We start from the raw sequence: 18,553 nt of genomic DNA, 5'->3' as shown, positions 1-18,553 counted from the left end.
ATCGTAAGATATTCATGCTAATGGCTCTCGAGTAAAATTAGTCTCAGTGGTTAAATATAACTTATAACAGGGTAAGTAGATGCCCAATTTAAAAATCGACATAAAGTAAACACAGGGTAGAATTCAAATTGATTTGAAAGTAAGTCAATAACCGCCGAACTTTGCGATAGGTTCCTCAAATATTTAGAGTGGTCAAGAATATTAATAAGGAAATCAATTTATCAGATTGAATGCTCAATAAAAGCTGCGGGGTGCTTTTTACTTACTTTGAATTTAGTCAATCCGTATTTAATCGGTAAGTAGGTACACTGATCAACCACCCCACATCGCGTTTTCGGGCGCTTATTAGGACGATAAAACCGCACCACACAAGAAGCAGCTGTTTTAATCGACGTTTAGGGGACACTTGACGAGTAACTTCGAACGATAGATAAAAGCCTAACCCACCACTGACCACTGAGCTGGTATTCCACCAAAACACAGAAATATTATCTTAACCGCTACCTCGGACAGAGAAGTGACGGCGTCGCGCAGAAAAGAGACGGTGACCGGCGACGCATGCTGAATTATTACGGCAAGAAAGAGACGCGCAATCTGCAGAGGGAACGTAGACTTCAAATTCGCAATGGTGGGGGTTGTTAGAACAAAAACCTGTTCTTTGTAGTGCTGCTCCGCAATAGATGTCCACAAAGCATTAAAGATCCAAACTGTACGTGGCGCAAAGTATACAGCGTTGAAAATAATTAACCAAAAACTTATAAACATACGTTATTTCTTCTTTATTTACAAAAAGATTGACAGCAATAAAAATTTAATACAAAGTGTACGCATAAAATCAATAAAATAAATCCGGCCATAATTAATGACGATTCGCTTGGATTTAATGAAGAAAAAAACAGTTACCCATTCTTAATGGTGAAAGGATAGCACAAGTTAATTGGAAACCCGATATATATTTGAAACTTTAATTATTAAATGCCAAGGGTAAGGTTTCTGGGGTTTTCAGTAGTTGCAGCTGCAGCAGCTTTCTTCCTCTTAGTATTGTCTTTCAATGAGCGGCCTGTATCTGTTTATCCAAAACATTCACAAATCTACTCAAATGTTATACAAGAAGAATATGCACCCCACAATTACAGCTACACCTCAACAATCAAGGATGTTATCAAGCAGCAGGGCGCTTTTATTGAACAGGCGACATCTGACTATCCCTTTCCGAATAATTTGAAATTACAAAATTTCACCCTGTCATCGGGAGGAAGGCCTTTGAGAAATATTATTATAACAACGTGGAGATCGGGCTCGACATTTTTAGGCGACATTATTAATGCCGTCCCTGGAAATTTTTATCATTACGAACCGTTGTTAAATTATGGAATTGTTCAAATACGAGGACCACCATATGGCGATACGGCTGTGAAGAACTTAAAAAAATTGTTAAATTGTGATTATACAGATTTAGATAATTACCTAGCTTTTGGACAAACGCATGTCTACTTATTTACGCACAATAAGAGATTATGGGATGTGTGTGAGCTGCATCAAAAGTATTGCTGGGATCCGACGTTCCTAAGCGAATTTTGTAAATTGTTTCCATTTCAGTCCATGAAAGTGGTACGATTGCGCCTCGAACTAGCAGAAGAACTTTTAAAGGATGAATCGTAAGTACATAAGTTAGTTACTATGTACCTAGCTAATTGTGCCAATACGCTCAATTCTATATACAGTGATTGGGCAAACATACCTCTCGATACTTGTATTTTAAACAAATTTATTTGGATTTCAAACGAAAAGCTTTCATTATGTGTTGGAATACGTCTAACCTAAAATACTGCTAAATGAAATTCTCGGTTCACTCACTTATCATTCATGAATTAATTAATATATAGCAGCGCATAGAGACACTAGTATTACTAATCATGATTGCACTCTCCTACTTAAATGAAATAAATTAACTTATAAGAATGAAGTAGCTCACATGGTTATGTTGACAAATTCAAGTGACAAGTTTGTATTTGTACCTATAAGTTGGGAACTTGGAGGGAAATACATTCTCAAAATCATTGAATGTGACCTGTGTTTACAGTATATGGGTGTACCATAAAAAGAAATTGTAAGTATACCCGAGAGTACAGAGTACACCCACCATCATCAAAAACATACTCCAATCTCCTAGTGTCAGTCAGTGTCAGTATGACATTTAAAAGCAAAAATTAAATTATTCCATTGTACCTCTAATGTGACATTTGCTTGAATGAAAATAAAACCCAAAAATAACAACCCTTGCTGTGTTTTTGGTCACTCTGCCGTATACCGGGTGACCCAATGACTGTTCCTCTCGAGAACCGTTCGTCGTATGAGGGGTAAAAAAATTATTGGGTAAATCGGTTATGAAGAATCGGTGGAAAATATTTTCAAGTTCTAAAAATTACCACCAGATGGCGTAACTAGCATCTTACATTTTAAAATTGCATTTTCTTTAAATTTCGCATAATAAACTAAAAAAATGTTATTCACATTTTTAAAGAGAACCAGTTTATCATTTTCGTAAAAACAAAAACTCGGTTATTTCAAAAACAAAGATGGCGTGGGGCGTTCAATTGTTTTTGCAATAACCTGCTTTAACTTCTTAACCGTTTGACGGATTGTAACTAATTTGATATCCTTGAAAAGAGCATTCCTTGGGCAACAAGAATCAACCAAAATATAGTTAATTTAGTTGAATCCTTCTCCGCTCGGGGGCTAGTTTTGATACTGTGATCCAAAATCCTAAAAAAAATCAAATGGAATGATATGACTTTTTCTTTATGAAAAAGTAGCCAAATAACACCCAAAGAGGCCAGTGAAAACGGTTTTTCAAAATCTCGTTCCTAACCTCAAATATTGGGAAAATGAGATTAATTAATTAATTAATACAAATCATGATCATTTGGCTACTTTTTCATAAAGAAAAAGTCAAATCATTCCATTTGATTTTTTAGGATTTTGGGTCATGGTTTCAAAACTATCCTCCTGGTGGAGGATTCAACTAAATTAACTATATTTTAGTTGATTCTCATTGCACAAGAAATGCTTTTTTCAACCATACCAAATTTGTTAAAATCCAAAATCGGTCAAACGGTTAAGTCAAAGCAGATTATTGCAAAAACAATTGAACGCCCCACGCCATCTTTGTTTTTGAAGTAACAGAGTTTTTGTTTTTACGAAAATGATAGATAAATTGGTTCTCTTTAAAAATGTGAAAAAATTTTTTTTAGTTTATTATGCGAAATTGAAAGATGCAATTTTAAAATTTAAGATGGCAGTTACGCCCTCTGTTGGTCATTTTTAGAACTTGAAAATATTTTTCAGCGATTCTTCATAACCGATTTACTCAATAATTTGTTTTACCCCTAAGTCATATGACGAACGGTTCTCGAGATATGGCCAAGTAACAGTCTTATTGGGTCACCCGGACAAGTACTTTTATTTCATTACCTACATACATAGGAACAGGTATGTAGGTACTTGAGATAAGAAATATCCTCGTAAATACCATGTAAATACCTACTTAATTACAGGTACAGGTGCATTTGTGGGGAGGTACCTAAGCGCAGGTATAGGTACAGTCTCGGGTACAGCATAAAATTGACTAAATATTGTAGGTACTTTGGAAGGTACAAGGTGTGCAGCATGAATATTCTGGCCCTAAGAAATGCTTTGTCGAGATTATGTTTTTTTTTCATAATACCTATACTTATGTTAGAATATTCTGCATGTTTTAAAAATATTTTGAGTTATACAGGATGCGATCACGAAGTAGAGAACCAAAAAGTTACACTTTTTTTAATGGAACACTCTGTACTGTGTTCCAAATTTTAATTCGATATGAAATTCTGATGAACATGTTGTTTTATCCCATATTTAAAAGTTTATTTGCATGGTGTTTTCTAAAAGTATGATGTTACAAAATTTCATCAGTTTTTTTTAAATAAAAATGGAACACCCTATATATTTTTGTCTCATCATTTAACTTTTTAAATAATCTTTCTATATCACTAGCAATTACGAAGATATACTTACCCTAAAAAAGGGTTGAATATGGGACACCCTGTACATCCACTGGCGCTGATGGCTACAATTCAGTAAACGAAATCGAAGCCTAGTTAACTTTACTATACTTGGTACAATAGTTTACTTTACAGGAAAACCAATCAAAAGCGCGGACGCTTCACTAAAAATTCTTTATTACGTTATAGTCTACACTCTTCAACATATCCTTCAGTGACGCTGGTTGAATGCCATCCCCTATACCTTTTTAATATTTGCGAGTGTGAATTTAGCGGAAGTTCTTCGTAATGATCAGAGTTTCAAATATTAAGCGATTTTGCTTGACATATTTGCAGGTGTTGATCCCAACTGATGGTTGAATTTAACACTTGCCATTTTTATAAAACAAAAAGAACCTTCCGAGGTCAACATTAACAGGCCTTAATTTAACATACAGGGTGTTTCTAAATCAATATCCAGCGTATAATAGTTGACCATCCATTGCCCAGTAAGAACACCAGTGATCTTCCAAATCTGGCTTGTATTCAGTTTTAGAAGTTTAGAAGACCTAGATTTGCCCTGTTAGAAAGGCCCTGAACTGTCTGACTTCGGTTGCTTGTTGCCACTGCAGAGCCTGGAATTGACTGGTCACTCCCAGTCTTTAATCCTGGACCTAACAACGGAGGGAGCAATTCCTAGGGTAGGCTCAGGTCCGACGAAGAAGCCACCACTGCCTTCACAAACCAGCTCGTCCGCCCTTTTGTTGCTCCCTATTTCGCATTGTGCTAGTACCCAGATCAAACTTACCCTACTAGATTCACCTAATCTATCTAAAGTTTGCCTGCAATCAAGTGTCAAAGCCGATCAGAACCTGTCTGCCTGCTGGCAGGACCCTCAACGCCGCCGGCGCCCGACTATCACTGCATATGTATATAATAATAATAATATTCTGAAAACATCTTCCATAGTTAGAAAATTCTTACATCAAATACAATAGAAGATCGCACAACTTGCAAACAACCCGTCGTGTAGTCATAGATCCGCAACAGCGAGAATAAATTAAATAATAATAATAAATGTCTTTATTAAATGTATATTACAATACATTTAAAGTCGAAGTTCTGCATGAAAATTAATTTAAAGAAAGCTTCGTTCACATGTAACAATTTGTTCTTCCACTTAACCTACTGATGATATTCTGGGGTAGTGACCTTATATCTTTTCGGTCTTAGTAAGACAACCCGGTATGAGAGTTTCCTCTTAGATGCGCCCGTGCCCAAGGTTGCTTCAATCCTTCCACTCATCCCAATCGTTTAGCCGTATGGAACCATTCCAGGCTTCTACCTCCACAGCTAAGTGTAAAGGCTCTAGTAGTCCCAGAAGTGCCTCCATGGCCAAAGTTGGCGTGGTTTTTATGGCTTTAGTAACTCTCAGACAGGCTGAGTATCTGAACCTTTCCTAGCTGCTTTCTGTAGGTTGCCCTGTGCATGGCAGGCCACCAAACAAGTGCATCATACAGTATTATTGGCCTTATCTTTACAGTGTAAAACAGTTTACAGCATTACAGCTATCCTCATATGACACTATTATGGCTCGCTTACTAATGCGGCAGTCTACCACGTGCCCTGCTTTCCGACAGAGCAAAGTTGGTCCGTCCAACCGCTCTTACAGTTTCGACACATATCAGTCCCAGTCAGTGGATTGGGGATTCTGAAACCTACAGAGCCTGCAGCGGGATGCCAGGTTTAGTTGCAAAAGAATGTGCCTGTGGTCTGAAAGCGACGGCTCATCAGACACTCTCCAACTCGTGGTCCTGTGAGCTATTGAAAAGGAGCCCAACATCACTTCGATAACTGGGGCTGCTCCCTGATTTAAAACATTCAAATCAATTATTTGCAAGTACTCCAGAAGGTTGTCGCCTCTCGAGTTCGTATCCATGCTGCCCCACGCAATATGGTGTGCATTTGCATCACAGCCAACCACAGAAGAAAGCCCACTATTTCGACGGTACTCTATCAACTTATTTAGCTCCCTGATAGGTGTGAGCAGTGAGCAGACCACCAATGAAGTGCCTGCTCCATCTTCTGCTATCTTTCAGCTGAAGTCTTAGAGCTACGAGTTCAATGTGAGCATCATTCGTCGCACGGTACACATCCAGGCGATACTCCAAACTTGGATTAGTTTTTGTTGAGCAATTATTGAAGCAACAGCTGTCCCAATTCTGTTTCTAAGGTCGGGTAGGTCAGCTGGTACTAGAGGCACGTACACACAATCCTTAATAAACCCCCAAAGGTAAAAATCACATGGTTTCAGATGGAGTGAACGTGCAGGTCATGCGAAACGGTTCATCCGATCTGACACCATGTGATTTTTACCTTTGGGCAAAGAATACTCTTTGCTTTGGGGATTTATTAACGGATCATGTGTAATACTTGCCTACACTACCAGCTCACCTACCGCAAATAAGAAAGAGGGTTGAGGCAGCTGTTGCAACAATTACTCAATCAACACTACCTAATTTAAAGTTTGGGCAGAACTGTACTATCGACTGGATGTGTGCTGTGCGACAAATGGTGCTCACATTCAACATTTGTTAGCTTGTAGGGACAACTTGTTTGTGCTGCTCCATTATGGCTTTTGATTCGCGCATCGGGACTACCAGTCTCCCCGATCCCGTTCCCCTTCTGAGTAGCGTTTTCCGACTTTCCATTTTCAAGGATCTCGCGGGAACGCCTTAGAAGTTAGGCAACCAAAATATCACGTATACTGTGCAGGTTATACACATTGAAATATGATATGAATATGATGCTTCTGCAAAATCCAGGACATATTCAATTAGGAGAGTTGAAAATTTGTCAGGGTTGACCTTTATTAAACGGCAGAGCAAAAGCGATGCAAGCTTATTTAGAGGGGAGTAGATGGTATGTGTCCTCTGTCCGTGAACATGATAACTGCTAAACGCTTGGGCCTATTAACGATTTGGTTCAAACCTCGGTTCAAACTTAGCACAGTTGATCTACCACCATATGTAACAAACCTAATTGAAAATGGGTCAAATCCAATGACCCCGTAAGGTCACACCGAGGCGCTCTGCCGTTTTTTTAGATCCACTTTGGACGTAATACGCAACATAAAATTAATACGCATACTTTTCAACTCTTGTCAAGTTAATTCTTCAGGTTTTAAATAAATAATAATTATCTAGAAATGCTACAGTTCATTTTTTGCACATTATTTGCACAATGAGACAAACGTCTATTTTTTCTTTACACGTCCCTCGGAAAAAGGCAGATTGTGAAATTTTATGGCCCTAGGGTAAGACTACTACCGGACCAATTGGATTGTAAACACTAAACAATTCTAAACTACTCTCCTATCCAATTGGTTAACTCGCCCCATTTTGAGAAATGGATCACCAACGTCCAATAGATGCTTCTGACTATAACCGGACCTATTTAAACCTAAAACAAACTCAGTGACAATGACAGTAGTCTATAAAATAAATGTTTATGCTCGGAACTCTGATTGATTTTTAGTGTCAGGTCTAACAATGAGGTTAACAATGAGGAACTCCATATAGTGATCATGTGGAGACCAAATTTTAATTTGGAAACATGCATATGTCTGTGAAATGTTGAACATTCAAATCAAACTACAGAAACTTATTTTCATGTATTGTTTGTACAATTGTACATTGACTTACAATTGATCACTACTACTATTTGTATTCATAACTTTAAATTAGGTATCATTTAAAAAAGAAAAATAATTCATTTTTACATTTACTGTACATTAATGTAATTTTGTGTAAACATCCTATAGATCTCATGTATACAAATGCATTTTAGATTTACTAAGCAAAAAACCAATCACATCCGAATACACCAAGAGATCTTAAATTACTTTAACAGATGCTTGTGAAAATGTATGTTTGAACAGCTTGTTTATAATTATAATATTCTATAAATAGGGGAATGTAGTCAAAGTGACGCAGTTATTATGTCTAATTTTGGAGATACCTGAGGTACCTTCCTGTTACTTGATTATTTATTGTTATGCGACCAAGACTGTAAATGGATAGCCCAAAAAAATGCGCAATGCACGTTCTAATAGTTTTCTTTAGCATTTCTGATTCTCAAGACACCGAGAAGGATTTTTTTGCTACTTATATGCTTTATGGCTTCACCTTTACCATTGATGCAACTTTTTTAATATTATATTAAGGTAGGAGATGAACTGTTATTCTAAATTCTGGAAAAAGTAGGTAGTAGGTATGGCAAATTTAAGAGAATTTAACACTTTTACAATATAGTGGCGTAAGCCACATTTACACTTTCCTTGGTAACTTTTTGTTCCCAGACTGACACTGACCATTGAACACAATTTAGTGAGAAACTATTTCCATTATTTGACAATCCTATCAAAAATTTAACAAATATGTGATGGCTTTATAACAGTATGTATCATTTCAGTTTAAATGTACGCATCCTTCTACTGGTACGAGATCCGCGAGGTACATTACAGTCCCGGAAACACAGACATTGGTGTCCAGGAGCTCCTGACTGTGATCAACCAAATTTGTTATGTGAAGATATTGCGGCAGACTATGAAACAGCAATAAGATTCCAAAATGAATATCCTACACGATTTAGGTTCTCCATCAAATATTCGAAAGGGCGAGGGTAATCTAATTCTTAAAATTGTAGGGCAATTCGTTATGAAGATCTCTCCATTGATCCCTACCGGCACGTGCAGGATCTTTTCCAATTTTTCCAACTTCACTTTCATCCGTCTGTAAAGGCGTTCCTAGACTCGCATACGAAACTAAATTCTGGGGGAACGTCCAGTACATTTCGCCATTCGAAAAGTGCACCATTTCATTGGCGAACGGACTTGAATTTTTCAGAAGTTCAATATATTGAAAAGGACTGTGATCAAGCAATGAAGTTGTGGGGGTATGTTAAAGCACACAATGAAAGTCACTTGCGTGAGTTTAACCCTCTTGAAGTTTACACTGTTGAGTAATTTGCAAAGTTTAGGAAACTTTTGACTGATATTTAAAATGCATTTAAATTATTGATATTATACCTAATTTTTTGCACTCTCGGATCACGATAGTTATATGCAGAGTGTTTTAATGGGTCATTAAAATACTATTCGCAAATTTGCAATTGGGATGTGAGTTTACCTATATTTCATTACTTACCGACGTCAAACACAATGTATGGTGGTAGGTTTTTGTACCTTTTTGAAATGATTATAATTCCCTGCCAACAGGGGATTATCGATCCACACAATGGTTTAGCTTTAGATTATTAAAAAATTACAGGGTCTCAAAGTGTTCTTGAGATATATTTGTCCATTTTGAAAGAGCTGCTATATGCATAAAGAGTATGGTTGCATGCCGTTTGCATATTTCTATAACTTTACCACATCTCATCTGCAATTTTGACCACCTACTTTCGGAATAATGCTTGTACCTTTGTTTCCAGCAAAATAGCATTTGTTCTGACGGTGCACGAAATAGGATTTATTTTATATTTCGAATTAAATTTGTTGCCATTAATTAATTGATTGATATTAATTTAGTTAGGTGGTAAGTTAAGGCTTATTAGATCTTCCTGTAAGAGTGCAACCATATGCCATTTAAATTGGGTGCATAACATCTAATTATTAGATGTTAAAACTAATTGCTCAACCATTGTTCAATTTAAAACGGTTTTGATAACTTTGGTTTCTCTGATTGTGAGGGTTAAACGTACTACAGTGATAAAATGAATATTTGCTCAATTAATGGCAGCTGTTTACTTCTGCATTGGTATTGTTTTTTTCTATACCGTAAAACACGTAGGTAATAGTATTATATTGTCCTTGTACTATCAAGGTAATGACAGACAGCAATTATTAATTTTTAATTGATTTGTTGCCACTATAAAAGTGAACACACAGTGGAATTGGTAGAAATAAGGTACTTTTCCCTTGAAATGTCAAATATTGCTTTCGCTTGCATATCGTGCCTTAAAATGCTTATATACAATTAGAAACCCATAGCCTTATATAATCATTTCCAAGCATGTGGTGTGAGGGTTAAATTGAACTCAGATCCACAATGTCCTCGTTGCTGCACAAGTGAAATAAAATCAGACTGGAATAGACCTCCACTTATTTAAGTACCGTACTTAGAATCTACAGGAACAAAACAAAGTAAAACTTCAATCAACTCCTAATTAATAAAAAATGAAATTAGGAAGATCACATACCTACTCTTAATGAATCGCACACTCCCCAGGAAAATAAATTTACCATCGTCCACCAAAGGCTTTAATATACTTTGCTGCAGTGTCAGTGCTTCTTTCTTAATTTTTATCACAGCAACCGCAGCACATAGGTTTCGCATTTCCGATTTTTTTCAAATTCTTAAGAGGATTGGAGACCACGTGACTTTTTCATGCGTAAACAAACTTTCCCCTTACGTCTCCATCGGAGGTGTTACCTAAATTCTCATTGCACTGTAATCTTACATCTACCAGCATATATTCATCTCTGTCACACATATTGTATTCCAGAACTCTCAGAGCAGAACACGCGCGTCCTAGTAGCATGCGCTGTTTATACTCTGTGGCAACACTGCTGCGCTTTGACATTTGAGCTATAGTATTCAAAACAAAATACGAAGGTTAGCTCAAGTTCGACTTTAAAGTATATGCAACAAAAATGAGAGTGCTTAATTTTTGAAAAAAAAGCAAGAAAAACGTGTATTCACACGCCACCGAATGGTGCTTTAGTAGCCAACGAAAAAATAAATGTTTAGGCTTGGAATGTATGGAAAATTCTGTTTCTGTTTTGCTTTTTTTTTTGGAAACACTGAAAAATATGACCTGTAATAACACACAATAATGTTTTGTACCTACAACTTTACCTTGCAAGTAATCTAATTTTTCTGCAGCTTTTTCGTTTTGCTCTCAGGGTCTTATGTCGATTTTATGGATTTTTACTATTTTTAACGTAATTTCTCATGATGTTGCAAATTTCCGCCACTGAGCAATACACGTTTATTTGCTTTGCACGAAAGATCGAGTCAAACCCCTAGGTCATACCCACTAAGCAGTCGAATTCGAAACTGCCGTACCGAGAATGATAACACGCGGTCCGAAAGCAAAACAAAACCAGGATACAATAATTTCAACTTACTTTTGCTCTTAGGGCGTTCTTCATCTCGATAAATTTATTCGGCAAATAAGTGCCTTGACAACGATTGTATCTTATCTATGTAATTTATTCGGAGAATAAAGTTATTAAAGGGTCCAGGCCTTCGGTTCATTCAAATTTGAAGTTCTGCGTGACGTCATGCGCGGACTAGACGAATTTAGAACGGCAATCTAGTATTATCTTGTTTTCATTATATCATAAAACAAAACGATTTGTACCAAGAAGCGCGCGGCGCTATAATTAGACAACTCTCCGCGGTGTTACCACATTCGTAGTACCTTTCTTTATTCATCACGTACACAAGATTTTTATGATCACGCGCCATCTATCAGGTAAATCTTATTTGCCTCTAATTTTGTTATTGATTTTACAATTAAATAGCGCCGTTTACCGATAAATTAGAATCACATTGTCGAAAACCGCCTTAAAATCGAATTAAAAATAACGAAGATATAGCGAAAATCGCATACGATTGGGGTATTCAATCCTCTTAAGCGTAGTTTACACGATACGATCTCGGCTACCTGGCTACGATAAATCGTAACAATGTGACTGTCCAATTTATTGTTGCAATAAATCAAAAGAGTGAGTATTGTGTACATATAACGATTTCTTGTTCTAATTTCTTTGTCCATCACGGTACAATCCATCAGTGCCAAATAGAGGGTACTTGCGACCCTAGGTCAAATTTACCCGAGCGGCCCGGCCCCTGGGTGGAACTTCCTAGGAGTGATCGTCAGAGCTTAGCATTGTGAGCAAGCCAGCTTTGATATTATTACATGTGGCTTAACTTATTACTTATAGCAGCTGGGGACAACGCTCTGTTGACGCTGCTGGACAAATATGCGACATTTACGCCGTAGCGTAGCCTCACTTAGATTTTTTGCTTTGCCACAAGCCTAATAATTCCCCAATACTTTGCATGCGAGAATAACTATCGGACAAATTTTCTATTTTCCAGGAAATTTGTCCAATGGATATTCTCTCACGAACAGGGGATTGTGCAGGGGTGTACTAAGTATATGAAAGCTTATGCACTCCAAGTGTGCAACTATCAAAAATTAACTTTTGACATTCATCACGTGTTATTGGCCCAAATCTGTCAAACTTGTTATGTATGCACCAATTTTATTGGGAAAAATGTCAAACTTGATTGCTCGATGACCAAGAAATGATGACATGTGTAATTTTGGTGATCAACATATTTTTGGGCAAAAATTGTTAAAATCGTTATTTATGTACCGGTTTTTTGTAGGGAAGAAGAACTCGTATCGACTTCGGGTTTTCACTAGATGTGGAACTATCAAAAATTTAAAATTGATTGTAGCATCTATCACTTTATTGCTCAATTACGACCTAAATCCTTATTTGTGCAACATTTTTCGTGGGAAGAAGACCAAATTCGATTGCTCGATGCCCCAGAAATGATACATGTGTATTGTATCGACTTTAAAAGCAGTCTTCATCGACCTCTATGTGAGAAGGCTGTGCTGTCCATAATCACTCAACAACCCAACCTTTGACTGGCTGCCCCCGTTTAAACCTAGTCTGCCCCATGTTCATCATATCATATTCATTTTAATTTTACCTTAAGGGAACCACCTAGTAGACGATAGAAGAGAGATACATCTGCACTGATAATGTTGCATACTTGATATAAAATCTCAGTGTAGTAGACTGTTTTATTAATGAACTGAATGCATCCTGTCATCTGACACGCTAATGATGAACTCTACCCACTTAACATCTTTTACTAACCAAATCTACCAACTTACATATATTACTTAACTATATACAACAGATAAATATCCTCCAAGCTTTATTACAAGTATGAAGCAGAGTGCCCAGTTTGTCAGATGGAGCCACAATTTCATTTCATAGTCATTTACAATGATGCATCAGGTTGTAGCATAAATGTATAAAAAAACTTGAGATTTGCAGTTTCTTTGCAAGCCGGTCTCATCTTCTGATTTGATTATTAAACCCACTAGGTATAAGTACAGTCAAGTTGTAGCTTTATCTTGAAATATTATACGCCTCACAAAGGCACGTAGTATATGCACAGGTAAGTATATTTCTTCTTACTCTTACAGGTGTCCTTTCATTTGGCAGTGCCCCATTGGTAGACCTCTCAATCGGTACTTATACTTCATTTTTTTTCGCTTTCAGTCCTGTTCATGGTTGGATATATGTATATGCGGTACCTACCCATCCTACTCACCTGCAGCAATCCATATTGTGCAAGAAGTATTTCTAGAGGCAAAAAAACATGTTCTAGTAAGCAATTAACAATAAATATTAAGAAATTCCTTAAAAAAAATACCTAACACAGATCATTATACAGACGAATTCTGGAGAATTGTTAAATAATCACTACCTAATAATATTGCACCCCTATGAATTTGTTAGACATTGCACACAGTTAGAAAATTTTCATTGATATGGATTTGCTTTCGGTATATATACATTATTTTTTCCAAAACGTGTAACTGAATGCAAGGCCTCTTTACGCATGCTCTCTTCCTCCACCACGTATACAGTAAGTTTTTTTTAAATGCAAACATAGGAGTTTTCATACAATGTAATTTCTCTATGTTCGATTTAAAAAAAAAACACATCAATCTATGAGGTGTGCGCGGTTCACATTCCCAAATCGCGCAACTTGAGTTACTATGAACAGCAACTCCATAGTCTTTATGATGAAGAGCACTCGGTAAGATTTTTTTAAAGAAGCCATGTGAGGCCATAGCAACTTTAGGATACATTTTTCTTAAACTTACGATAATTTGACCTCACAGGCCACGCACTGACACCACAACTCATTGTGAACCAACCTTCAATTATTTGTAGGTCATGTACACCTGGTATTCTACTAATTTGATCTATTCAATACATTAATGAGGAAAATAAATACCGAAAACAATTACAATAAATGTGTCGAAGTGTCCTCCTTGACATTCTAAGCAATAACTTAACCGATTTCGTAATTAAATTGGACGGCGGTATTTTTAAAAATGTGACAGCTGTCAATTGTATCTACTATACTCATTTGAACTACTCAATAGATTGATGTGTTTTTTTTTAAATCGAGCATAGGGAAATTACATTGCATGCAAACTCCTATGTTCGCATTTAAAAAAATTCACTGTATAACGAAATACTGTTTGGTGAAAATTAAATCGAACTGAAGTAGTAAATAATGTTTGAGAAATCGGCCATAAGAGTTCTAAATTTAAACTTTAATTTGCAGTTTACCATGACTTGTAAAAGCGGCACTTTAGTAACACAATTTTGTTTCTGTTCTTCTGTTTTTTTTTCAACATTGCACAGTAAATAGTAGAAAGTGTAAGGGCCGGTATTATAAAAGTACAGTTCAAGCGGAGATTAATCAAACGGCGATTGAACGTCAAACCAAGATTGAGAGCGGTTGCGTATTATAAACACCTTGGGAAGAGCGTTTGGGTAATCTCCGTTTGAGTTTACGATCTCTAGTATGGTAACACTGCCAGCGAACCGAGGACTTAGACCATATAGTACATGGACTGCTAATTGTAACTAAAATATGGTCAAGGACATCGCCTGGGTATGTGAGTTTCAGGGTAAACGAGTCTGTCCGAAGTTGTTCGATGAGACACGATTTGAGACTGTCAACCTATAAATTAACAAACGTCAATTAATTAATCGCCTAGATATCCCAAAAAAACAAACTTATTCTTATTTGTGGACGTATACGTATAGCAAATAATGAAGAGCATTTAAAGCTTCCCGTACTACGCGGTTACTATAATGCTGCTCTTTAAGCGATCCTAGTGGTGTTCACACGACTTTAGTTTACCCTGAGATTCACATACCCACGACTACAGTGCCCTCTATCCGTGACCATCCATTTTGTATTGAAAGCATAGGGCGAATAGCAGTCCATGTACTATATGGTCTAAGACCGAGGACCAATCAGAGCGCAGAATTTTCAGTGGCCGATGCGCCAGCTGACAGCTGATGACGTTTACGTTCTTCGCACCCATCGCGCCCGCGCCGCTCGTTCTTTTCGCTTCTGTGCCATATGTCTCTGCCACTGTCACTGTGCTGATCTGTTCATCTCCTTGCTAAATCGTTTTACATAGCGCTGTTCTGCCTGCCACTGTGCCAATGATAGACAAGGGAAAAAAGCGAGTTGCTTTTACGGACACGGACTGCGTTCAGTCATATTTACATATAATTGAAAATAAACGGACGGACGCCTCTAATACCAAGCACAAAGGCAAAGCGTCAGGATATCATCAGTTGTAAGCGCTTTGTTTGCATCTTTATCCCTAATCATTCTGTGTTTACATCCTCGCATGGAAGAAAATTGCGGAGAAGTATAACGCTGCATCGACTGAGCTACGCACACTTGAGCAACTGAAGACAAAATATAATCTAGCACAGTGAAAAACCTCACTGATGGTAATGGAGCTGGATCTGGTGACGACAGGCTGACCAATGATGGACAATTATTAATTAATTAGACACCCAGTTGTGCAAAATCGCAAAAATAATAGAACTTCCATAGAAAAGCACAAATCTACCTTTTTGTTTGGGAGGCAATTAGTGCTCCAATCCTGTTTTCTAGGGATGTAAGTAACTATTATCCTTGGATACCCAAAATCTCTGCCGAAATTCCTCTTCATCCTACCTGCAGAAAGGATCAACACGTTCTCTAAAATGTCTGCTCTTCTTCTAATGAACTCATCCTCTGATGAAGAGTCATCGTCGCTTACTGCCCACAGTAACCGACCTCTTGCACGTCCAATTCCAATTATTTCCATTTTATTATAAACAGAAACAATGACACAAAACAAAGTAAACTGGTTAGGATAATTTATTTTAATCTCTACGCGTTCGCGCGCCTAATCTCCGTTTGGGCAGCAAAACCCGAGAAAATTGGCGGGTTGACTACAATCGGAGATTGAGCTCTGGTTAAGACTCAAACGGCGTTTATAATACGTGCAATCACACCAAACTACGATTGAACGCCAATCTCCATTCAAGCGGGCTTTATAATACCGGCCCGGAGTTTCAAATTTATGTATTCTCGTTTCGAGTTAGACAGGAGTATTTCTTTGCCCCCCCCCCCCTTGAAAACAGTTCTAGGGACGCCCTGGACTGAATGCAATAGCCAGTAGGTAACTGGTCATGTGAGAGCGACGGTTTTATAATGATTTTGACTTTATCGGAATATGTACAATTGTACACAAGCTTACTTCGCATCATAGGCAGTCGGCAACAGACAGCTTACTTACCTACCAACCTTCCACAAAGTAGCTACTAAACTGGTTTTTTATAATACAATAAGAGTTACATTATATATCAAGGTAGAGAAGTCCAGTATTATTGCCTGAGCACCAAGATTACATCTCGAGGCGCTTGCGCCGATGGGTGTACCTACCGTGCGAAGGCAATAATAGACTTCTCTACCGTGGTATATATACTATTTTTTTCACTACTAGCACTTGAACTCCTCTAAATTAACATATTATATTGATAAGAAAGTGAACGGTTGGACAGAATTTTTTGTTTAATAATTTAACATGCCAATCAAGTGCGTGGAAGTACAAGTCAAACAGGCCGTATTTTGTTCTGTCATTGAGATATTTTCAAAGAGTTATTTCGTTCGGATTTTTTCAAAATCTGATAATTTTAGGTATGTAATTTCTCGGGAAAAGGCGGATGGTGGCAATTATTCATTTTAGAGAACTTGTCTAAATGTTTATTGAGCGAAATTTCGAGTTGTGTTTTCTAAAAGTGACAGCGTGATAGTTCTCATTATTGACTACTAGTTAATAATGTCCACATTATTAACCACTTGGAACAAATGCCGAGAAAGCGTACTTTACAAGTGGAAAAAAGGTTAATAATCATGTCATCAGACGCTAGTAGTGAAAAAAATTTCATATGACAATCATTTCTTAACATTGGGTTCACCTATTGCTTCTAGAAGATTATAAATAGGGAGAGCTTAAAACGATTTTTATTGAACTAGTCATATAATATACATATATAACCAATTCCTTAGTGCATGTGATTACCATTTTTTAAAGAATTTATTGCTTGACTGTCATTACCAGTGATGATATATGATTATTTTAATTTAAAATCACATTCCGAAATACAAACTTCTCCATACAAAGGTGGCACGTCCGTAAACGCAAAAGGTGTACACTGTGTGGAGGAGTTTACTTTTAATTAAAAAAGTAATAGATTTTACAGTGATCGTTATTTTGAACTTTTATTCTGATTTTATGGTTCCTTCCATTCTGTATTGAATGGTGATAGCAATAATGTTAAATTTTAGATCGCCTAAATAGACAAATTTAGTTATTCGACATGTGTATATTTAGATACACATAATGTAGGCAACGCTTTGGCGTGATATCAAGTAGATGCATATCCTGCACATGGTATTTGGATTAAACTAGATAGATAACAGTGTAAGATTGTGCCTTTACACCCTGGGCCTATTGTTCTTATAAGCACGTGTAGTGTAGGTAGTGAGATAATCACACGTTCATTATTTTAATTACCTAATGATATTATTTTGTATAAAGTTTAAGTGTATATTTGTCTTCGGAAGAAATTTACTCATCATTATCAGTTAGGTTATTTATTGTGATTTTATTGTTATTTTAGTGTAAATTTGTGATACGATCTATATTATTGTCAATTTAATTTAAATTAATGCTCTTTAATCACATATTGGGCTTCCATACATAGATCAATTAGGCATTGCATAATCATTAAAATCCTTAACATTTTAAGTGCTTTTTATATCCAAATGCGGAAATGGGTAAAATTAGAGTAAGTTTTAATGTAATTAAAATTTTCTTATTACTAGATCATAAAGAATTAGTACCTAAAATTTACTATGAAACGATTGGCTTTAAATATTATACCAAGTTCAATAACTTAACAGCAAAGTTTGATTAGTTTACACTACTTGCCTTTATTTGTATATCTACAATTTTAAAATAAAGAGTTTATTGTTGCTTTTTTGTGTTGTGCATAATAAAAACCTCTCATATTATCATTGGTTGTGCAGTGATGACGGAGATTAGGTAAGTACCTACATTTCTCATACTAGGTACCATTTTTAACGTACCTAGGTCGAGATATGTACCTATACAAAAAATGTTGGGTGCATGAACAGATAAAAACGACACATTAATGATCTATTGATATTTCAACTGTGATATAAGAAACAGCAAACAGCCCTCCAGCAGTGGTTTTGTTCATCTTAATTTCTAAATGTTTGGACATATTTTAAAACACACCTATTTAAGTA

General features: G+C 36.6%; 1 protein-coding gene and 1 long non-coding RNA gene across 4 annotated transcripts; one reads left to right on the top strand and one right to left on the bottom strand.

The window, feature by feature from the left end:
* The first annotated feature begins 963 nt into the window (after positions 1–963).
* On the top strand, positions 964–18,207 carry LOC116182113 (carbohydrate sulfotransferase 5-like). Of its 3 annotated transcripts, none has more exons than XM_031502611.1 (4): positions 964–1,658; positions 8,499–8,678; positions 8,733–8,981; positions 17,567–18,207. In XM_031502611.1, exons 1-4 carry the CDS (start codon positions 976–978, stop codon positions 17,577–17,579), a joined length of 1,125 nt encoding a protein of 374 aa, XP_031358471.1. In that variant the 5' UTR covers positions 964–975; the 3' UTR covers positions 17,580–18,207. The 3 variants fall into 3 exon arrangements, with proteins under 3 accessions (XP_031358471.1, XP_031358470.1, XP_031358469.1); XM_031502610.1 differs by lacking the exon at positions 17,567–18,207 and adding an exon at positions 12,491–13,939; XM_031502609.1 differs by lacking the exon at positions 17,567–18,207 and having other exon boundaries at positions 8,733–13,939.
* On the bottom strand, positions 1,281–1,969 carry LOC116182116. The gene is made up of 3 exons (XR_004147431.1): positions 1,687–1,969; positions 1,468–1,641; positions 1,281–1,421 (listed from the first exon to the last, which is right to left on the bottom strand). It is a non-coding gene; the product is annotated as an uncharacterized LOC116182116 (long non-coding RNA).
* Positions 18,208–18,553: the final 346 nt, after the last annotated feature.

The sequence above is a fragment of the Photinus pyralis genome, unplaced genomic scaffold (genome assembly GCF_008802855.1).
Source record: "Photinus pyralis isolate 1611_PpyrPB1 unplaced genomic scaffold, Ppyr1.3 Ppyr1.4_unclustered_Scaffold3728, whole genome shotgun sequence".
NCBI lineage: Eukaryota > Metazoa > Arthropoda > Insecta > Coleoptera > Lampyridae > Photinus > Photinus pyralis.
The sequence above is the reverse complement of the archived record's forward strand: the minus strand, read 5'-3'. Positions and strand labels throughout refer to the sequence as shown.